A 23,530-nucleotide genomic window follows, 5' to 3' on the forward strand; every position below is an offset into this window, starting at 1 on the left:
ACCCTTTCACTTCTCAGGCGGTCGGTCTACAGGCCGCTTTGTTCTCTGTTGTCATTGTTGTAAGTTGTTGACAGTTTGGCTTTTTCTCATAACACAGACTAGTACTCAGGAAAGCATGGGCAGATGGATCTCTGTGAGATCAAGGCCATCTTGGTCAGTTTAGCAAGTTCTAGGTCGAAAAGGGCCACATGATAAGACCCTGTTTCAAAATAAAATTGAGTTTAAATGAACTTCCATATTTTTTGATACATCTCCACCAACGTGTTTCTGAATGTTCAAAACTCACATTGATAACTGCAGTTTGTGCTTTTATTATCTCCTTCCTCATATTTCTTACCCTTCTCTTTCTCAATCACTCTTTCTCTCCTGCATTCCTGAAGCTATCCTGGCCTTTTAGTCATACCTCAAGCTGTACAAGACAGCAGTTTACCAAGAGTAGCCCGCTGCTATCGACACAACCGCCTACCCGTCGTATGCTGGAAGAACTCAAGAAGTGGTACTCTGCTGCTCCGATCTGGGGGATTCCATGGCAAGGGAGTTGTTGGTCTTTTCAAATCACAGAACTCCCCTCAAGCTGGTAAGCATATCTATACAGCACAGCTCTCACAGAAGAGTGTTCTTAAACCTCCGCCAGGCACAATGTCTAGACCTGTGGACTCAGTTCCCTGGGAAACTGAGGCAGGGTCACCTGATCCCTGAAGTTTGAGGGTATCCTGAATAAGACCAGGAGTCTTCCCAAGGTACAGGGAGTAAAACCTGTGTCCAGCTTGCCTCACCACACCCTCTTCACTGTGCCTCATGCAGAATACGCAGCGCTGGACTTAAGTGAAGACGGGTGCGGGCGTGTGAGACTCCATGCTGATTTTAACATCTTTCTTACCTGATCTTTTCTTTTCCTTGGTTTTTGACAAATAATAGTCTTTGGTTCTAGGCTGTTTTCCTTCCGGCAAGCCAGAATATTTATTCTTGGAAACTAGACTGTACCAATCTTTGTACTCTTTTTTCTGAAAAGTATCCAGGTACATTTAACAGCTTCAGAGGTAAATATGAATTTTGTCCTGTGTGGCATGTGAATATATACAAACGGTAGCAGTATACCCAACCAGAATGCAGCTTTTGGTGGTCTCAGACAAAGAATATTTTAGGAAACTAGGGACATAGTGATATAGTTCCATGTCCCGGGAAAATTTGTGAGTACCATAACCAAGGTAGTCAAGTCTTGAGCTGATTTTTTTTGTGGTTTCGAGTTAAACTTTGACCCATTAAAGTATTAGGTATGATTTGGGGAATAGCATTCTTTCTTCTTTAGATCCCAAAATCTTGGGTCAAGAAGGTAGAAGACCCATGTGGTTTTTGAGATCTCCATTTTCATCTACTTCCCTCCTGAAAGTTAGCCAGTATGCCCCTCATAATTTGCTTGATTAAGGGCATCTTGCATGGTACTGTATTGTGCCTGGGTTGGGTTTTCATCAGTGTTGTAATAAAAGGAAGTTTGATTTTACCACTCTCTGTTTTGGGGAGCTCTCCCAAGCCAAAGTATGTTTATTAGATCAGAAGTGGATATAACTGCAGAACACCTGTTTAAATCTAACTGGTTTCTGTATTTGGGTGTGGTAGCATGAAGTTATATAAAGAAAGTTTAAGCAAATATATTTAAGCTTAATTTATTAGCAGACTTTTATTTTATATATTTTTCTTTTGTATTATAGTTTCTACCTCCTCTTTAGAATCTTCCAGTAGCATAGAGCAAGAAAAGTACTTACAAGCCTTACTGACTGCAGTTACCGTCCATCAGAAACTCAGAGGCAACAATACCCTTACTGTCAGGCCAGCACTTGCTCTGTCCCCAGGTAAGATCTGACAGTATTTTCTTGACAACTACTCTGAAAAGACAGTGTCTGTTTCTGAGGTTAAGCTCTTTAGATATATGCTTTCAGTTACTTCAACATGACTCCTCAAAATTTTTACCCTGCAAGGCCATAACTTTAGCTTCTATTACTTAGAAGTCAAAGTACCACTGTTAATGTCTAGTATTTAGTAACTATGTGTATTCAATTATTTTCTCTTAAAAGTAGTAATAAAATAATAGAAAGTATCAAACATAAAGCAACCCCTAAAAGTCCCAGAGTCTACATAAACCTTAAAATATTATTATAAAGTTGAATTATAAATTTAAATCTGATTATTAAGTGTATAGTGATTAAAACTATCATATAAATTTGAAATTCCAAAAATTTCTTTAGCCTTTTATGATTTTGCAGTAGTTTGTTTTCTGTAAATGTGGATGAAGCCATTAAGACTTGTACTAATATTCTGTTTCAGTTATCATGTGATGGAACCCCAAAGGGTTCATGTAGAGGTAACCCTGATGTGTTAGACAGGAGCATGTGACTGGAGAAGCTGGTCTCTTGGCTTTATCAGCTATCTGAATTACCTCAACATAAGTAGAAAGTGGCTTTTCTTGCAAAGTAACACCATGCATGCCTTGCTTCATTTATCATTGGATTCTCTGATTGCACTTGCCAAACCTAACTCTATAATCTTTCAAATATGTGTTATCTCTGATGAAATAATAACATTGCTGTGTTATCTCTAATAAAGCTTTTGGGAATTTAAAAAATACAATATTTGGCAGCAATTAGACTTGCTACACATGAAGATAACTTTTTGTCATTTGAGTAATGTTAACCTGAACACCATGATTTTGTTCTTTTTTTTTTTTTTTGGCTGACTTTAGGGACTGAAAGGAGGACTTCAAGAATGTCCACTGTGCTTAAGCAGGTAGTGCCAGGACATTTGGATGTAAACCCATCCAATAGCTTTGCTCGAGGAGGTTAGTAAGACCAATTTTATAACTGAGCACTGATACAAGCATAACAGAAGAGAACATTCTTCTAGGTAGTAGATGTTTTAAAAATCAACTAATCATATTTCTGAGTTGTTCTTAATTACCCTTCTCCAATGAATAACCAAATTTACTTCTAGTTTGATGACAAAGGTATTATGCCTTATGGATCAATGAATATGATTATTAATGGTATCATACATATTGATGGATTAGAGATAATTAGGAGGTGAGATAATTATGTTTAAATGGTAACAACTCACCAAGTTCACTGGGTAAAAAGACTACATACAAAATTAGAAGAGATATCCATTTGAGCTGTGTCTCCAGTACCTTTCATTTTCCTAGTCTTGGAGGGTAAGCTAAGACGATACCTAAATTTCTCTTCCTTACACTCTCTGGCCATGAAGAGATAGAAGAGAGAGAAGTAGTCACTGCACTCTGGTCTCTACAAGTCGCTGCAAGATTCTTTTACTCTGCAAAGAAAATTCTAAACTGGGGGTCTTGACAGCAAAGTTCTACTGCTCCATAGTGGAGTCACCATCATAGATTTTTCCTCTTGCTCCCATACAAAGATGACTTTCTTTGAAAACAAGCCACGCATATGACCTGGTTCTGCATGGACATTATCAGCTGTGGGCAATTTCTTTCTTTCCAAAACAAGCAACTCTCTGTTAGGAACGTCTTTCTCATGTTTCTAAAATTCTACCAGCAGATGTTTACATGTCGGCCCTTGCTCAAGTAGCGTACACCTGTAATCCTAGCACTCAGGAAGCTGGGACAGAAGGGTAATAAGTTTGAGGCCAAGCTAAGTATCAGGAGTGAGAAACTAAATCCAATTTCTTGCTCTTCAGATCTTTGGCATTAAAAACTGTTCTCCTGCTTTCTCTGTTTTAATTGTCTCTGAGTTTCCCCCAGGTTCTTTGGCTGTAGTCCTCTCATTAATCCTCTTCACTGTGTGGACTCTACAGAGTCACATGCAGCACTCTGGGAGTCCTGGCGACTTCAGAGTGCCTTGTGGGTAAAGTCCCATCCTGATGCAGGTCCCTGCTAGAGTAATGCCACGTGAAGTCTTTTCTCCTGTTTGCCACATAACATACTGGCCTAGAGAATTGCTTTTCGTCACAAGTATGCTATCAGTTGTACCTATAAAATCTCACTCTTCTCGGTGTTTTCTAATATAGACTATTAATTGTGTTAGAATTTGGATATTAATCCTGTTCACTGGTATATTAACTGCTTTTACAGACCCTTTTCATCCATAGAGTCAATTACTGTTCTCAGTTAGAAAGACAAAAAAGAACAAATCATTAGTAAGGTGAAGGCAGAGTAATGTGAGTCGTGAAGGAGAGTGGTCCTTACAGGCTGTGTTCTTCCTGAAATCCACTTGGTCCTTATTTCTAAATCTATGACATTCTTTTTCATCTAGAACTATTTATCTGCATCACCAGGTATTTTATGGTTATTTGGACATGACTTAATAAGACTCATTGCTTTCTCCTAAGAACTATAAATAGTTCTGCAAATAATCCATTGCAGAATTTGGTTCAGAGATAACATAAAAGCTCTGTTTTACAAAATTCAGGGCTTTTTTCCCTTTTGAAAACCATAAACATGTCCAGGTAGTCACTGAATGCCTCATCAAAGCCTTCTGAAATTATAGTTCTTCCCAAGAGCTTCCATCTTTCTGGAGTCGTGTTTCCAGGGAATTTGTTAGGCCTTGATACTGTGGTGTTTCATTTCCTGGGGCTACTAGAGCAAATATCATAAATGGTGGCTTAAACAACTTTAGTCCCACAGTTTTGGTACAGGCAGAAGTCCAGAATCAAGGTCAGCATCCTGAGGGTTTTAAGGAAGCATCTTGGATGACTGCCTTCTAGAGACTGGAGGTTGTCTAGAAATCCGTGGTGTTCATTTTCTTATGGAGGCAGCACTCAGATCTCTGTTTTCATCTTTATATGACTTTCTCTGTGTCTGTGATGGTTACTGTTCTGTTGCTGTGAAGAGCACCATGACCATGACGACTCTTGTAAAGGAAAACATTTAATTGGGGGGACTTAGAATTTGAGAAGTTTAGTCCATTATCTTCATGGCAGGACATGGCAATGTGCAGGCAGGCATGGTGCTGGAGAAGGAGCTGAGAGTTCTACATCTTGATCCACAAGCAACAGGAAGCAACTGTGTGCCACACTGAGAGTACCTTGAGCATATGAGATCTCAAAGCCTACCCCCAGTGTCACACTTCTCCAACAAGGCCGCACCTACTACAACAATCCACACTTCCTAATAGTGTCGCTCCCTATAGGGGCCATTTTCTTTCAAACCACTACAATATCTTTCCCCAAGTTATTTTTCTTTTTATAAGGATCCATTCATGTTGTAGTAGGGCCTAGTCTATTCCAGTATGGCCTTATATTAACTAATTATGTCTGTGTCACATTGTTTCCAAATACAGTTACTTCTGAAGTACCAGGCTCAGGATTTCAATATTTGATTTTTGAGCAGACACATAGCACCCATAACAAGTCATATGTAGTTTTCTTTTTTCTGGATTTTTTTTTTAAGTTTAAGATACAAACTTCATTCTTTTCATTTTTTTCTTCAATGAATTTGAAGCAAGAGACAGTATATTTTTCCTTAGAGTCCTGGGATTTCTCCTGTCATGAAGTATTGCCAGATTTTTATAAATGGTTACAACTTACCCTTTCTGTATGTTCATAGTACCTGTGGGGTTGAAGTTAGGCCTCCTATATGCTAAGCAAGAACTTTACAGATGAATTGTAGCCCAACCCCAGCTTTCTCTGTAGCTTTGGAGCCTGTCCTGGATCTCACTCTGTAAACCAGGCTGGCCTTGAACTCGCAGAGATCTGCCTGTCTCTGCCTCCTGAGTGCTGAGATTAAAGGCATGTACCACCACTGCCTGGCCCAGCTACAGCTTTCTGATGAACGTTTATACAGGTTGCATATCTTTTATCTCAATTACCATGGACCAGATGTATTTGACATCTTAGAGTGGTTTTGTTGTTTGTTTGTTTGTTTGTTTGTTTTAGATTGTGGAATATTTACAAAGACTTTAATTAACATGCTAAGCATCCTTCATCTAAAAATACAGAATCCAAAATCAGAAAGTTTTTGATCCATCATGTTGTCATCCAGATGTTTCAGATTTTAGAGCTCTTCAGGTTACCTTACGCATGCTCATTTAGTATTGTCAGGAAACATAATTTGGTAATTTTTTTCATTTAATTTTTAGTAGAATGCAACTTCCAGCAGACACCTAGATATTTTAATTTGTCCCCCAATACCCCACTCTTATATTTCATTTTTATAAACTTCAAGAACATTTTATCTATTCCCATATTTGGCTGGTGGCCTCTAAGATAAATTTAGGTTTAAAAATTGTCTTTCTGGTTTAGGACCCATTTTATTCATATATGAAGTTATAGTTATTATTTCTGATCCCTTACCCAAATATTTCTTGCTATAATTTTTTATGAACTTGGTTTGTATACTTATTGCAGCTTTTTGCTCTCAACCAGTTGCATGTCTTCTGACCTTTATGCAGGTCTTATTCTTTCACTCCATCTCTTTACTGCCAAAGCCTCCCATAGCTTCCAAAGGCCCAGTGATTAACCATTATATACTGAGATTCACTTACTCCTCTATGGTCCTAGAGCTGCTTTAATATCTCTCTTATGTACATTTCTACCATGTAAAGTCACAGTTGATGGACGATAGGACATTAAGTTTGTAAGTTTACATGACCTTGACAGGCAGATGCACAATTGGATCAGACTGGGCAAGACTAGACACCAACAGCCTGCAGGTGCTTCCTTAGGCCTCCTGCAAGTCAGGTCTCAGTCTTCCTGAGGGCTGGGCACTACTTCATCAGTCCCTAGTCACCCTGTGTGAGAAGAACCTTTTGTTTTTCTAGTTTTCCTCTTAGCCTCCTTTTTGCTCTTCTGTTTTCATATTCCTGTCTTTGACATACAGTATTAATTTGGGGTTTACTTCTTTTTTTTTAAGTAATTTTATTAAATTATAAAAGTTTCCATTTACGACCCTCTTCCCAACACCCTCCCACTCCCCCCAATCCCTCTCCTCCTCCCTCTTTGTCCCTAAGGGCAGTCAGGGTTTCCTGCCCTGTGGGAAGTTCAAGTTCCTCCCCCCTCCCTCCAGATCCAGGAAGGTGAGTATCCAAACAGACTGGATCCCAAAAATCCAGTATATGCAGAGGAAACTAGTCCCAGTGTCATTGTCAATGGCTTCTCAGAAAGACTCTGGGCCAGCCACATTCAGAGAATCCGGCCACATTCAGAGAATCTGGTTGGATCACGTGCTCGTTCAGTCGCAGTCCAACTGCCCTTGGTAAACTCTCATTAGATCCGACCCCTTGTATCAGTGGGTGATAGCATCCCTCGCAGTCCTTCATCATTTTCTTCGTCCTTCTGCTCCTCATTTGGACCTTGGGGGGCTCAGTCCGGTGCTCCAATGTGGGTCTCCATCTGTATCGCCATCCATCGCCTGATGAAGGATCTATGGTGATAAGCAAAATATTCATCAGTATGGTTATGGACCAAGGCCGGTTCAGGCACCCTCTCCTCTGTCCAGAGAACAATCTGGGGATCTCTCCTTGGACCTGGGATCCCATATATAATCAAGTTTCCTGTATACCCTAAAATGACTCCCTTAGTTGAAATATATTCTTCCCTGCTCCCATATTCATCCTTCCTCCCTTCCCCCCATCCCGGTCAACTGAGCTTTCTCCATTCCTCCCCTACTCCCTTCTCTCTAACCCTCTCCCCTTCCAACAACCCTCCCACCCCCCACCCCCATGCACCCAAGGTTACCTGGGACTCTTGACTATTTCCTACCTCCTGGCGGATAGCTAAATAATCTTCATCAGGTTCGTCTTCTTATTTAGCTTCTCTAGGATCACGAATAATAGGCTCAAAGACCTTTAATTATGGTTAGAATCCACGTATGAGTGAATACATACCGTATTCCTCTTTTTGGGTCTGGCTTACCTCACTCAGTAAAGCGTTTTCTATGTCCATCCATTTGCGTGCAAAATTCAAGATGTCATTATTTTTTACCGCTGAGTAAAACTCTAATGTGTATATGTTCCACACCTTTTTTAACCATTCTTCTATTGAGGGGCACCTAGGCTGTTTCCAGGTTCTGGCTATTACAGATAGTGCTGCTATGAACATAGTTGAACAAATGCTTTTGCAGTATGTTAGGGAATCTCTAGGGTATATTCCCAAGAGTGGAATTACTGGGTCCTGAGAGAGGTTGACTCCCAGTTTCCTGAGAAACCGCCAACTGATTTCCACAGTGGCTGCACAAGTTTGCATTCCCACCAACAATGGATGAGTGTTCCCCTCACCCCACATCCTCTCCAGCATAGGCTATCATTGGTGTTTTTGACTTTAGCTATTCTGACAGGTGTAAGATGGTATCTCAAAGTGGTTTTGATTTGCATTTCCCTGATCGCTAAGGAGGTTGAGCATGACCTTAAGTGTCTTCTGGCCATTCGGAGTTCATCTGTTGTGAATTCTCTGTTCAGTTCAGTACCCCATTTTTTAAATGGGTTAATTAGAGTTTTAGTGCCTAGTTTCTTGAGTTCTTTGTATATTTTGGAGATCAGACCTTTGTCTGATGAGGGGTTGGTGAAGATCTTCTCCCAGTCAGAAGGCAGCCTTTTTGTCTTACTGACAGTGTCCTTTGCTTTACAGAAGCTGCTCAGTTTCAGTAGATCCCATTTATTCATTGTTTCTCTTATTGTCTGTGCTGCTGGGATCCTACTTAGGAAGAGGCCTCCTGTGCCTATATCTTGTAGACTACTTCCCACTTTTTCTTCTATCAGGTTCAGAGTGGACGGATTAATGTTGATGTCTTTAATCCATTTGGACCTGAGTTTTGTGCATGGTGATAGGTATGGATCTACTTTCATCCTTCTACAGGTTGACATCCAGTTATGCCAGCACCATTTGTTAAAGATGCTTTCCTTCTTCCATTGTATACCTTTAGCTCCCTTGTCAAAAATTAGGTGCTCATAGGTTTGTGGGTTAATATCCAGGTCTTCTATTCGATTCCAAAGGTCGATTACTCTGTTCTTATGCCAATACCAAGCTGTTTTCAATACTGTAGCTCTGTAATAAGAGTTTGAAGTCAGGGATGGTAATGCCTCCTAAAGTTCCTTTATTGTATAAGATTGTTTTGGCTATCCTGGGTTTTTTGTTTTGCCATATAAACTTGATTATTGTTTTCTCAGGGTCTGTGAAGAAGTTTGATGGGATTTTGATGGGGATTGCATTGAATCTATAGATTGCTTTTGGTAGAATTGCCATTTTTACTATGTTGATCCTCCCAATCCAAGAACAAGGGAGATCTTTCCATTTTCTGGTATCCTCCTCAATTTCTTTCTTCAAAGACTTAAAGTTTTTGTCAAATAGGTCTTTCACTTCCTTGGTTAGAGTAACCCCAAGATATTTTATGCTATTTGTGGCTATCGTGAAAGGTGATGTTTCTCTGATTTCCCTCTCTGCTTCTTTATCCTTTGTGTATAGGAGGGCCACTGATTTTTTGGAGTTGATCTTGTATCCTGCCACGTTACTAAAGGTGTTTATCAGCTGTAGGAGTTCTTTGGTAGAGTTTTTGGGGTCACTTATGTACACTATCATATCGTCAGCAAATAACGAAAGTTTAACTTCATCCTTTCCAATTCGAATCCCCTTGATCTCCTTATGTTGTCTTATTGCTATTGCTAGAACTTCAAGCACTATATTGAAGAGGTATGGAGAGAGTGGACAGCCTTGTCGTGTTCCTGATTTTAGTGGAAAGGCTTTGAGTTTCTCTCCATTCAATTTGATGTTAGCTGTCGGCTTGCTGTATATTGCTTTTATTATATTTAGGTATGATCCTTGTATCCGCAGTCTCTCCAACACCTTTATCATAAATGGGTGTTGAATTTTGTCAAATGCTTTTTCAGCATCCAATGAAATGATCATATGGTTTTTTTCTTTCAGTTTATTTATATGATGGATTACATTGATAGATTTGCGTATGTTGAACCAGCCCTGCATCTCTGGGATGAAGCCTACTTGATCATAATGGATAATTTTTCTAATGTGTTCCTGGATTCGGTTTGCCAGGATTTTATTGAGAATTTTCGCGTTGATGTTCATGAGTGAGATTGGCCTGTAATTCTCTTTCTTGGTTGTGTCTTTGTGTGGTTTTGGTATTAAGGTAACTGTAGCTTCATAAAAGGAGTTTGGCAATGACTCTTCTGTTTCTATATTATGGAATACATTAAGGAGTATAGGTATTAGCTCTTCCTGGAAGTTCTGGTAGAATTCTGCATTGAAGCCATCTGGTCCTGGGCTTTTTTTGGCAGGGAGATTTCTGATAACAGCTTCTAATTCTTCACGACTAACAGGTCTATTTAGATTGTTCACCTGTTCTTGGTTCAACTTTGGTATATGGTACTTATCTAAAAAAATGTCCATTTCTTTTCCATTTTCCAACTTTGTGACATATAAACTTTCGTAGTAAGATCTAATGATTCTCTGAATTTCCTCTGTGTCTGTGGTTATATCCCCCTTTTCATTTCTGATCCTATTAATTTGCATGTGCTCTCTCTGCCGTTTGATTAGTTTGGATAGGGGTTTGTCAATCTTGTTGATTTTCTCCAAGAACCAGCTTTTTGATTCATTGATTCTTTGGATTGTTTTCTCTATTTCTATTTTGTTGATTTCAGCCCTCAGTTTGATTATTTCCAGTCTTCTAGACCTCCTGGGTGAATCAGCTTCTTTTTTTTCTAGATCTTTCAAGTGTGCTGTTAGGTCTCCAATGTGTGCTTTCTCCGTTTTCTTTATTTGGGCACCTATTGCTATGAACTTTCCTCTTAGCACTGCTTTCAAAGTGTCCCATAGGTTTGAGTATGTTGTGTCTTTGTTTTCATTAAATTCAAGGAAGACTTTAATTTCTTTCTTAATTTCGTCCTTGACCCAGGGGTGATTTAGTAGTTGACTGTTCAACTTCCATGAGTTTGTTGACTTCCTAGGGGTAGCATTGTTGTTGAATTCTAATTTTAATCCATGGTGATCTGACAAGACACAGGTGGTTACTAATATTTTTTTTGTATCTGTGGAAGTTTGCTTTGTTACCGAGTATGTGGTCAATTTTCGAGAAGGTTCCATGAACTGCAGAGAAGAAGGTATATTCTTTCCTATTTGGGTGGAGTGTTCTATAGATGTCTGTTCAGTCCATTTGATTCAATACCTCCAATAAATCTCTTAATTCTCTGTTTGGTTTCTGTCTGATTGACCTGTCCATTGGTGAGAGAGGAGTGTTGAAGTCTCCTACTATTAGCGTGTGTGGTTTGATGACTGCCTTGAGTTCTAGAAGAGTTTCTTTTACATATGTGGGTGCCTTTATATTAGGGGCATAGATATTCAGGATTGAGACTTCTTCCTGATGAGTTGTTCCTGTTATGAGTATGAAATGTCCATCTCCATCTCTTCTGATTGATTTTAGTTTGAAGTCGATTTTGTTAATATTAGAATGGCCACACCCGCTTGTTTCTTAGGTCCATTTGCTTGGAAAACCTTTTCCCAACCCTTTACTCTGAGTAGGTGTCTGTCTTTGTGGTTGAGGTGTGTTTCTTGTAAACAGCAGAATGTTGGATCCTGTTTTCATATCCAATCTCTAAGTCTGTGCCTTTTTATAGGTGAATTGAGTCCATTGATATTAAGGGATATTAATGACCATTGGTTGTTGACTCCAGTCATTTTTTTGGGGGGGAGTAATAGAGCGTATGTGTTTTCCTTCTTTGAGTTGTGCTAGTGAAGGGTAGCTAGATGTCTGAATTATTGTAGTCAGTGTTGGCAATGTTGGATTCCTTGGGATGTAATTTTCCTTCTAATATTCTCTGTAAGGCTGGATTAGTAGTTACGTATTGTTTAAATTTGTTTTTATCCTGGAATATTTTGTTTTCTCCGTTGATAGTGAACGAAAGCTTGGCTGGGTATAGTAGTCTGGGCTTGCATCCATGGTCCCTTAGTTTCTGCAGTACCTCTATCCAGGACCTTCTGGCTTTCATGGTTTCTATAGAGAAGTCTGGTGTAAGTCTGATAGGTTTACCTTTATAGGTTACTTGACCTTTTTCCTTTGCAGCTCTTAATATCCTTTCTTTAATCTGAATGCTTTGTGTTTTGATTATTATATGGTGAGGGGATGTTTTTTTCTGATCCAGTCTATTCGGTGTTCTGTATGCTTCTTGCACCTTCATAGGAATATCACTCTTTAGGATGGGGAAGTTTTCTTCTATAATTTTGTTGAATATATTTTCTGGACCTTTGATCTGCAATTATTCTCCTTCTTCTACTCCTATTATTCTTAGATTTGGTTTTTTTTATTATGTCCCATATTTCCTGAATGTTTTGTGATGAGAATTTGTTGGATTTGCTGTTTTCTTTGGTCAGGGCGTTTATTTTCTCTATAGTGTCTTCATAATCTGAGATTCGTTCTTCTATCTCTTGTATTCTATTGGTTATGCTTGATTCTGTAGTCTCTGTTCGTTTACCTAGATTTTCCATATCCAGCTGGCCCTCGGTTTGTGTTTTCTTCACTGCCTCCATTTCAGTTTTCAATTCTTGAACTGATTCCATTACCTGTTTGATTGTTTTTTCTTGGTTTCCCAGGGTATCATTTACAAATTTACTCATTTCTTCAAACTTTTTGTTATATTTGTCTTCCATTTCTTTACTCATTTCTTCCATCTTTTTGTTATATTTCTCTTCTATTTCTTTAAGTGAGTTATTCATACCCTGTTTAAGAGACTCTGTTGCTTTCATTATGACACTGTTTTCCATTTCTTCCGGAATAGGGCGTTCAAGTCCTTCTGTCGTAAGATCGCTGGGATCTGGTGTTTTTATGTTGTTTTTCAGATTGTTGGAGGAATTCTTGCCTTGGTGCCTGCCCGTCTCTTCCTTCAGATGCTCTCCAATGGCTCTTCCCTCCGCTGTGTCTTCTTCTACTGGATTAGTGCCCCTTGCTATCCAGGAATCACTTTGCCTGCAGCCTTAGCTTGCTGCAGGCAGGCTATTAGAACAAAGGGACTTCCTTCCCTTTGCACTCACCACCTGTCCCGGCCCGCGGTGCCCACCCTGGCTGAGATGGAGGAATTTAAGCCCCGAAAGAGGGAGAGGGGAGGGGAGGGGTTCCAGGCAGAAGGCTAGGATGGCGTAGCAGGAGAGAGGGATTAGCTGGGGGAAGCTGCCCCTTTGGAGTAGCCAGGGAGATAAGGATGGCGGGAATATTGTGTGTTCCCTAACCGGACTTGTGTGGCGGTCAACACACTTACCCCTCCACAGGATCAGAGCCCCTCGCTGGTCAGAAGTCACCCTGCCTGCAGTCTTAGCTTGCTGCAGGCTGGCTATCAGAACAAAGGGACTCCCGTCCCTTTGCACTCACCGCCTGACCCAGCCCGCAGTGCCCACCCCGGCTCTGGGGTTTACTTCTTATATCCATTGTATACTTTTCTTGCTCTAAGGAGCAGGATGAACAGGACTTGAGATTGGCCATCATTGGTTTTCAGATCACTTTGCAGTTAGTCTACAAGTTGATGAATTATAAGAAAGAGGATATATCTTTTTTTTCACAAAAAAATTGCTTAAGAGCCAGGCAATGGGAGTTAATCCCAGCACTCAGGAGGCAGAGGAAAGCGGATCTCTGTGAGTTCTAGGCCAGCCTAGTCTACAAGGCTCTAAAGCTACAGAGAAACTCTGTCTCAAAAAACAAAAAAAAAAAAACAAAAAAATGGAAAAAGCCACTTAAGAAAATGTGAAGATGTGAATAGCATTATTTTTTTCAATTCAGAGTTTATCCTTGAAGTAACTGCTTCAAGAATAGATATTTCAGCTATTTAAAAATTAACTTTGCCAAGTTTTCATAGCAAGCAGTAATCTATTTAGTATTGAACCATTTCAGTGCAGCATTGACTGACTGTATCTGTATCTTGTGTACTGAGCTAGGTGTAAGGTCACATTGAAAGTAAACTATGTCACCAACAGATCCAGCTTAAGCATCACTTTCCCTTCTCTCTGAAGTTTGGTCTGAATAAAGTAGCAGTGTGTCCCATGAGAATAATGAGCCACATCATTCTGTCACTGGCACAGTCGCATGGTTACACAGGCCACTATTGAAGGTTTATCCTATTTGAGAAGTTAAGGCAAGATTAATGTAAGTTTCAAGTCAGCTTGGGCACAGTGTAAGTAAGCAGCCCTTACTTGGGTGTCATTTGGCTACTAAGGCCATGAGTACCTATTATTTCATGCTTCCAAGGGAGTGAGATAAGAATAAACATCACTTCCAGTGATTTTTCCTATTAGGTTTGAGATCATGTTTTATGCAATTTTGCATTGTAGAGCTAATAATGTTATTAGTAATTCTGAAAACAATTATTTCCCCTGATTGATTTGAATAGTTCTTTTTCTCTGGAAATAATGTAACTACTCACCATTTTTGTTATCACCAGGTAAAGTTTTCCATAGTCACAAAACTCTTTCTGTTTAACGGGTAAAACTATTACTCAAATTACAAAAGTATTTTCTCAAATGTTGCCTATCATTTTGGTGCAAATAAGAATTTTAAGAGAAGCCATTTACTTCAGCCATCACAACTTGTATTGGTGGTATTAGTTATTGTCACAGGATCATGAATTTTTGCTGATTGCAACTTTACTTATTTATGAAATATAAATATAATTTCTGAGTGCACAGGAGAAAGGAAGATGCTGTGGCAATGCTTAATGCTCACTGCAGAACACGCCCTCAGTTCTGCATTATCCCAAATGGTTGCTAGAGCTTCACTGTCCCTGGCGTGATGACCTTCCTCAGAGAACAGATCTGTGGGACAACACATGGTTTTTGCCGCTCTCCTTCAGTGTGAGGGCCTGTGTACTTCTAACATTAACACATACCCAAATTCCCTACTTTTATTATATAGACTTATTTCTGACTGACAGTCTTCAAAAGCTTGTTCCATTTGGTATAATTTTTTAGTGGCACCCTCTGCTGTGCTGTCCATTTCATTGCGCTTACAGTGTTTATAAACAGGTGCTGAGAATTCATCCAGTAGACACTCAGTTCATCTTTTTTGTTATTGGGAAGCTTTCTGTTTGTTAATTAATACTTGTATTTGTATTTTCCTCCAATGTTAACCTAACCTTAAAAACTAAACATTCTTCTCTTACTCGATTGCTCTGATGTTTGCTGCTGTATACATTTCATTTCTTCTGTCTTTGACCTTACTTACCAGTGCATGGGTACAGAGACAAATGTTTCACTCAGTCACATCCCAAATCTTCAGCTAAGGAAACAGTTCATAATCAAGGTATTGTATTATGTGTCCCAGTGTGTCATCTGTTGCCATCACTTTCATGTGATAGTTAATACTACAAATAACTTTGTTTGTCAAATTATATTCTTTAGTTTCATTTGTGTTATGAAATTCCTGTGATTTCACTTAAAAACCATTTGCCATGATGCCTAAGGAAAACTTGCAGATTCCGTAGAAAAACTCCTTCCTTTTAAGCAGAAATCACCTCCCCTTTCTCTCTAACCGGTCTGTTAAGCTCCACAAATGCTGATAGACAGAGACGGTAACAGCATTATTGAGGCAACTTCTAGTGATTTAGAAACAGGATTTGATTTATCACTGGGGAAAGATTCTGAAATAGCCTTTCTAGGTTTACACAAGAAAACCCAACTTTGGGGAGGTCTTCCAGCCCTCACCCCATCTCTGCAGGTGTGTGTGAGAGGCTCTGCAGCCTTGAAGGTGCTGTAGGGTTAAGTTTGAGAGTTAGTATATGCCTCTGTGGATGTTCGACATTTTAATCATCTCACACAGGAAGTCCTTGATATTTCTAATTAATATAAACCTGGTTTATATTACTTCTACAGTAAGGCTCTTCTGTCTGTTTAGTGTGTATAGATGTTCTCCTGAAAGATGTCTGCTTCTGACTTTATATTTTAAATATGCCTAAATTAAATGAAATGCACATTGCTAAATTTATAAATTCTTTCTTTTATGAATACTCTATAAAAGAATGTTTAGTGGTTTAAAAGTGGGTCATTTTTTTTTTTACTTACCCGCATATGCATTCTATACCCAGCATTAGTAAGTTTCTGGTTTATTTCATGATGTAGTTTCTTATTCTGCTGAGTAAGTAAGCAGAAGAGCAGTCCTCCTGTGAAGCCTAGAGCTGCAGGGACCTGTGCTCAGGCTCCGCCGCGTCTCCTGCAGCACTCACTCTGCTTATGCTCGCATCACACTTACGCTCTCCTATTTACTTTAAATACCGAGTTTTTGTCAGCATGAAATGAGATAAGATTTATTAAATTCTTCTAAATCTAAGACAAATTGATTTTAAACTAATATATCAAATAATGTTTATATTGCAAAAAATAAGTGGCAAATGATTATGATCCATGGCTCAGATTGATTACCTGATATCCCCACTAAAACTGCCCAGAGCATGCGTCTTACTGTCATCCCCACATTTTCTCACTCAATTTTCTCGACTTTTGTGAAGGCGTATGGGCAAGTCTTCGTTCCAGCACGCGTTTGATCAGCTCTCCAACGTCCTTCATTGATGTTGGTGCCAGACTGGCAGGCAAGGATCACTCAGCCTCCTTCAGTAACAGCACCTACCTACAAAACCAGCTCTTAAAACGACAAGCCGCCCTTTATATATTTGGTGAAAAGTCACAGCTAAGGGTAAGCTTTTTTTTTTTTCTCTCTCTCTCACTTAGAAAACCTGGCACCATAAAGGCAGCTTATAAACCCTATCACAAACTAACTTTACCATAAGGGGAAAAATAAAGCTTAGTTCTGAACCAGCCATGGTGTGGACAAAGGAGGATCAGGAGTTCAAGGCCAGCCTCCACTGTATGCAAACCTTGTCTCAAGAAAACATAGGTAAAGTTAGAGAGAGAGCTCAGCCAGTAAAGCTCTCTTACTACACAGCATAAGGACGTGAGTTCCATTTCCAGTACTCACATTAAAAGCTGGGATGATGGTGCATTCCTATAGTGTTAGCACTGGGTAACACAGGAAGATCTCTAGAGCTCACTAGTTGGCCAGCAAAGCTCAGGTCCCATTAAAAGACTCTGTTTCAAAAAAATAAAATAATAAATAAATAAATATTAAAAAAAAAAACAAGGTAGATGACTGATGGAGTGGAAAGATCGTTCAACAGTTAAAGTGCTTGACGTGCAGAGTGAGGCCCTAGAAACCCACTGGAAATGCTGGGTGGACATGCCAGCCTGCCTGTAATTCCAGCCTGTCAAGGCAGAAGCAGGGTCCCCAGAGCAAACTGGCTAGCAAGACTAACCACATTAGGAGATCTTGTTTGACTAAGAGACTCTGCCTCGATGAATAAGATAGAAGAGCAACTGAGCATGAATCCTGACATCACTCTGAACCTTTCTGTGCATACTTGTGTTCATATACACATGCTCCATACACACACATGAAAAATGGAAAAAGAGAAAGGAAAAAAAAAGTAGACGGCTTCTGAGGAACTACATCCAAGCTTGACCTCTGACCTCCACACAAACCTGCATGTGCGTGTTGTTCACCGTGCATATACATATGTAATCATACACAAAAACATGTGGACTAAAAGAATGTTTAATTTTTTTAGTTAGCTATTTATATGTGTGTGTGTTTATATATGTATATTTATGTATGGATGGTTCTGTGCAGTGCATTTTATTAGCCCAGGGGATGAATATTCATAATCTTTTTTAAAACAAAAGATATCAGCAAGTTATACCTGACTTCTCAATGGAAACCATGAAAGCCAGAAGGTCTTGGTTAGATGTGCTGCAGAAACTAGAGACCAAGGATGCAAGCCCAGACTACTATACCCAGCAAAGCTTGCATTCACCATCGATGGAGAAAACAAGATATTCCAGGATAAAAACAGATTTAAACAATGTGTAGCCACAAACCCAGCCTTACAGAAAATACTAGAAGGAAAATCACAAACCAAGGAAACCAACAACACCCATAATAACACAAGCATCTGACAACCCTCCACCAGCACAACTCAAAGAAGGGAAACACACAAACACTACCACTAGGAAAAATAACCGGAATCAACAACCACTGGTCATTAATACCGCTTAATATCAATGGACTCAACTCACTTATAAAAAGGCACAGGTTAAGAGAATGGATACGAAATCAGAATTCAACATTTTGCTGCCTACAAGAAACACACCTCAAACACAAAGACAGACACTAACTCAGAGTAAAGGGTTGGGAAAAGGTTTTCCAATCTAATGGACCAAAGAAACAAGCAGGTGTGGCTATACTAATATCTAACAAAATTGATTTCAAACTAAAATCAATCGGGAAGTATAAATACAAAAGAGAAATAAGGCTTATTTAGACTGTATTTCCACTGTCTTCATTCAGTTCTCATAGACATCTGTGCTTTATAAAACAAACAGCCTTTATTCTGTGAACTACTTATACAGAATGCTGAACTACATTTGAAGACAAGGGAAGATAAAGCCTTGTTTTTTACGTAACATTTTTTTTCAAACTTTTCAGACCTATCTACATAGAGATATGGGTTCTAAGGTCAGATAATTAAAAATATCAGCTGCTAATCAACTTTAGCCTGTTACTGTGCTGAAGGGCTTTACTATGTAAGATTTTATAAACTGTAAAAATAGTATCTGCTTCCAGAATCAACAGTAATTTTTTAAGTTCAATGTTTTCCAAGTCATGCATTAAAAAGATAAATGTTGAGCTAGCCCAGTGGGCAAAGATGCTTCTTATCACAAAGTCTGATGACCTAAATTCAGTCCTCAGAACCTGCAGAACAAGGAGTGCTAACAACCCTAACCTCCAGAGATGCTGTGGCATGTGCCCACTCCACACACACAAAGTAAATAAATAAATAAATAAATAGATGTTTGTGGGGTTTTGTTGTTTTGGTTTGGTTTGGTTTGGTTTTGGTTTGGTTTTCCAAGACAGGGTTTCTCTGTGTAGCAGCTCTGACTGTCCTAGAACTTGCTTTATAGACCAGGCTGGCCTTAAACTCAATGATCTGCCTGCCTCTTCAGCCTCCCAAATGCTGGGATTAAAGGCATATGCCACCACCACCTAGCAAATAGATATAATTTTTTCAGCTAAAATAAAATAATGTTATTTCTGTCAACAAATATAAAGTGGAAGCATCTGTTAATTCAGAAATCTCCTCAAAGTCTAGCACTGAGCAATCCAGACAGACCTTTGGCTGAACCATAGAGCAGAGGCTTTGTGCGAGCTACTCTCAGCAGGAACCCACATGCTTGGCCCTTGCAACGCCAACGACTGAGTCATCTCTACTGTAACAGGCTGGCATGGCTAACTCTTTCCCCACTACCTAGACAGCTGCAACCAGTTAGTCACAGCCTAAAAGGTAAAGGCCATGAAACCTTTAGGTAATGCTCAGTTTTAAAATTTGCATACATGTCTTCTGACACAGCAGTTAATTATGTGTCTAGAAAATAGAACTCTTTCAACAGCAAGCAAAGATTGCCTGCATAGTGTTTGTTTTTGGCACACTTATATGACCTGAACTTTCTCCCAAGATTTGACTATTCGAATACTCACCTCTGGTATTTCCTTTCTGTATGAGGTCTCAGAACAACTCTGTGATCATGTATAATTAGTAAGAAAGACAGACCACTTAGGATCTTTCCTCTGGAAAAGCAGTCAGTGCTCTTAAACCACTGAACCATTTTTAAGATCGTAATACTAGGTATATTCACATTGTTATACAACCAATTTCCAGAATACAGCTTTACTCTTTGAAAAAAGAGATGATCTAGTAGATATCAACGAAAGAGAGAAGCTAAGAGAATGATTGATTCTTTGGCATGAGAATTTAGAGGTCTCTTCAGATTATCAAACTGTACATCTCTATGCCTACATCATTCTTTAATTATAAATATGAGACTAAGAATGAAGTTCAGTTGGTAGAGTGCTTTCCTTGAATGCACAAAAGCCTGAGTTTGATCCCCAGCCCCACATAAACCAGGTATGGTAGCACATGCCTGTAATCCCAATACTTGGGAACTAGGGCAGGAGGATTAGACATTCAAGGTTGTCCTCAGCTAGTAAGTTTTGAGGCCAACTTGGAATGCATGAGATCCTATCATTTAAATACAAGAGAGAGAGAGAGGGGGGGGGGGTAGTTGGAAGCTTTTATAAAGTGTTCCATCTGGTCCTACAACTGCTCATAAGATAATCACTCTGAGGCGTAATATTAATTATAATTTTTTGATCAATGGCTTAGGCATATTACTGACTAGCTCTCACAATTAAATTAACCCCTTTCTGCTAATCTGTATATTGCCACATGGCCCTGGCTTACTGGTGATGCCCTGCCATGTTACTCCCTCAGCAGCTATATGGTGTCTCCCAGAATCTGCCTTCTTTCCCTCCATATCTTTGTTTGGATTTCCAACCTGGCTCTATTCTGGCTGGCCATTGACCAAAACAGCTTTATTCATCGACCAATGAGAGAAACACATATTCACAGCATACAGAAGGACATTCTACATCAGTGAGTGTGTGTATGTCCCTTTACATGCATGTGCACAAGCAAAGCCCATACCTCACAGAATACATTCCATGTGAAATAAAGACATAAATCAAAGAGTATTCAAGAAACATAAGTGATGCATGTTTCAAGAAATGACAATTTAGAAATTAAGACTCAAATTTTATTTTAAGTAAAATCTTAATGACTTAAAAAGTAACCAAATTGCAATGAGATCATAATGTTTATCTTTTGATACTAATATAATGAATTTATTTTATTTGCTTAATAAGAAATTTGTTTATAACTACAGAATTTTGTTGGTTCAGTTCTGGAACCCCAACAGTATAGTTTACCCTTCAGTTAACAATGTACATCTTGGGAAACAAAGTTTTTGCTGTTGGATTAACTATGTTGTTTATTTGTCACTGGTTCTTTGTTTGTTTGTTTGTTTGTTTCCCCTGAGACAGAATTTCTCTGTGTAGCTCTGGCTAAACTTGAACTCACTCTGTAGATCAGGCTGGCCTCAAACTTGAGATCTGCCTGGCCAGGCGGTGGTGATAAATGCTTTTAATCTCAGCTCTCGAAAGACAGAGGCAGGTGGATTTCTGTTAGTTCGAGGCCAGTCTGGTCTACAAGAGTTCCAGGACAGGCTCCAAAGCTACAGAGAAACCTTGTCTTGAAAAACCGAGAGAGAGAGAGAGAGAGAGAGAGAGAGAGAGAGAGAGAGAGAGAGAGAGAGAGATCTGCCTGCTGCTGCCTTGCAAGTACTGAGATTAAAGGTGTGCACCACCATGCCCAGGCATGGCCTTAGAATTGCCCTGTATTTGGTGTTAGATACTGTAAATTCTCAGAATGACAGCATTTTTGAGCTAAGTAATCTACCCCTAGAAAGGACTAGACTTGCCATTCTGACCAACCACTGAAGCTGGCTGCAGCAATTTGACAACAACATAGTGTTTATTATTAAGCATTGCTCTGGGGAAAGCTTTGTTCTTTTATCTGCCTAATTCTCTGTATCTTCATATTCAGAGCTTCAAGGTAGAATTTGCTTTAAACTGTGAGTTTGTTCCTGTTGAATTTCATGAAATTCGACAAGTGAAAGCCAGTTTTAAGAAGCTGATGAGGGCTTGTATCCCGAGCACCATTCCTACAGACTCAGAAGTGACGTTCCTGAAGGCCCTGGGAGATTCTGAGTGGTTCCCACAGGTAACATCAGGGGAAAGTTATTGTGTACTCAGAGAACACCCTAAGTGGGTATACAACCAACATCTGAAAAGCCTTTATTTTCTCCCCTCTACTCCCCATTTTCTTCCTTTGTCATGTGTCCCTTGTGAAGGCCTTTCAGTTCCAAAAAACAGTAGGGCCTAAGTGTGAGGACAGATTCTTGATCACCTAGGTTTTTTTCTCTGTGTAACTGAAAGTGTGGCATATTGTGCAGGAATGTTGTTGATGTGCAAGAAAGTCAGTCACATGTATTCATAGCTCTCCTGTGCTGTTGTCAAGTCAGCAAGGATCCTGAACAAAAGGTGATTTCTGCATGACTCCACATGCCTTTCCCTCTGACTCTCTTACCTCCCATTTACTTCTGCCTTTCTGTGTCTCTAGATTTCAGATTCACCCACACACCAGCCATCAATTACTAGATACTCCAAACTACCTAAGGTCTGGGAAAACTAGATATCCGTCATCATTCAGCAAATCACCCTGAAGACATTTCTAATTGAATTTTTATTGAGAAATTAAGGGAAACATGGTTTGCCAGCACACATATGCCTACATTTCTTCCAAACCATAGAAAGAAAGGTATTTATGACTTACACATTATAGGCAGTAATGCCAGTTTGGCAGAGAGCAGCGTCTCTGCAGTGTAATCTGCTCTCTGTGTTCATGTTCCTTCCTATCTGCAGTGAGCTCTAGTTCCTCCGATTTCTAGTTTCACAGTTTTCTCCAAGTACCCTGTCTGTCTATTCCTCCCAGTGCTGGAGAGCAAACCCAGGCCCCCATGTATGCTAACAGGTATTTGTCTCTGAGTTACAGCTCTAGCTCCCCCAACTCTCTGTCTAATTCTGATCTGTCAAGGAGAGAGTTATTTCTCATAGTCATTGGAGTAAATGGTAACAACACCAAGAAATGATGTCAGTACCCAGGGCAGTGAGTATTATCAAGGCACTTAAACTACAGAGAAACATAGCCACATGTGCAATGATTGTAAACATGTAACAGGATATGTTCTCTACCCTGAGGTGATTTAGAATACTCTTGAGTACCCATGGAAAAAGTTCACTGGCACGTTGCTCTATCCCTAAGATATGAGCCCCAAATTATCCTCACCACCCAACTCCCATCTACATTTCTGATAGATTCTATGTTCTGTTCCTTGCTAGAAAGTGGACCTGTACCAGAAATTAAATGCTAAAGATAATTAGTACTGTTGTTCTACTATGTTAGCATATCCTCTCAAGAGCACTCAGGCTGATAGCTGCGTAGTAGGAAAAAAATGAGGAAATTTTCCTGTATCTTGCTCTTGTGATTACTTAAATAACCCAGGTCTGTTTGAAATGTGTGTGTTTTACTTCAAAGATGAGTTAATTCTGCATATTGTGTCATATCATCCTCAAAGTATTTTTAAACTCAAATTTGGGACATTTGGTCTTGAAATCTGTACTGTTTTATACTCCCTAATTATTCAGTATGAATTTTGAGTCAGTTGGCCTGGCTTTAGAAGTTAAGCTAGGCATAGTAGTGCATGCCTTAGTCCCAGCACTTGGAAGGCAGTCTACACAGAGAAGCTTTATCTTGGAAAACAAAAAAAAAAGAAAAAAGAAAAAAAAAACATGTTAAGCTGTGGAGATGTCTCAACCATTAGAGCCTATGCTCACAACCACTAGGGTGAGCACAAACAGAAGTTTCTTAGTATAGTACACAGTATAAACAAATAGACAGAGTTTCTCTGTGTAACAGGTCTGGCTGTCCTAGAACTCACTCTGTAGACCAGGCTGAACTTGAATTCACAGAGATCCGCCTGCCTCTGCCTCCTAAGTGATGGGATTAGAGGTGTGTGCCACCACTAC

At 39.5% G+C, this 23,530-nt stretch overlaps 1 protein-coding gene across 6 annotated transcripts in view; it reads left to right on the plus strand.

Moving 5' to 3' along the window:
* Positions 1 to 23,530, plus strand: part of Sbf2 (SET binding factor 2) — a 382,011-nt gene that overhangs the window by 323,632 nt on the left and 34,849 nt on the right. For 3 of the 6 annotated variants that reach the window (XM_085692888.2, XM_085692891.2, XM_085692893.2), the window contains 6 exons: positions 381 to 577; positions 1,710 to 1,850; positions 2,738 to 2,833; positions 15,170 to 15,244; positions 16,446 to 16,630; positions 21,489 to 21,665. In XM_085692888.2, the coding sequence (XP_085549014.2) occupies positions 381 to 577; positions 1,710 to 1,850; positions 2,738 to 2,833; positions 15,170 to 15,244; positions 16,446 to 16,630; positions 21,489 to 21,665 (871 nt within the window). The remainder of the gene's footprint in view (positions 1 to 380; positions 578 to 1,709; positions 1,851 to 2,737; positions 2,834 to 15,169; positions 15,245 to 16,445; positions 16,631 to 21,488; positions 21,666 to 23,530) is intronic. The other 3 variants (XM_085692889.2, XM_085692890.2, XM_085692892.2) reach the window with 3 other exon arrangements.

The sequence above is a fragment of the Myodes glareolus genome, chromosome 7 (assembly GCF_982192425.1).
Source record: "Myodes glareolus chromosome 7, mMyoGla1.1, whole genome shotgun sequence".
Taxonomy (NCBI): Eukaryota; Metazoa; Chordata; class Mammalia; order Rodentia; family Cricetidae; genus Myodes; species Myodes glareolus.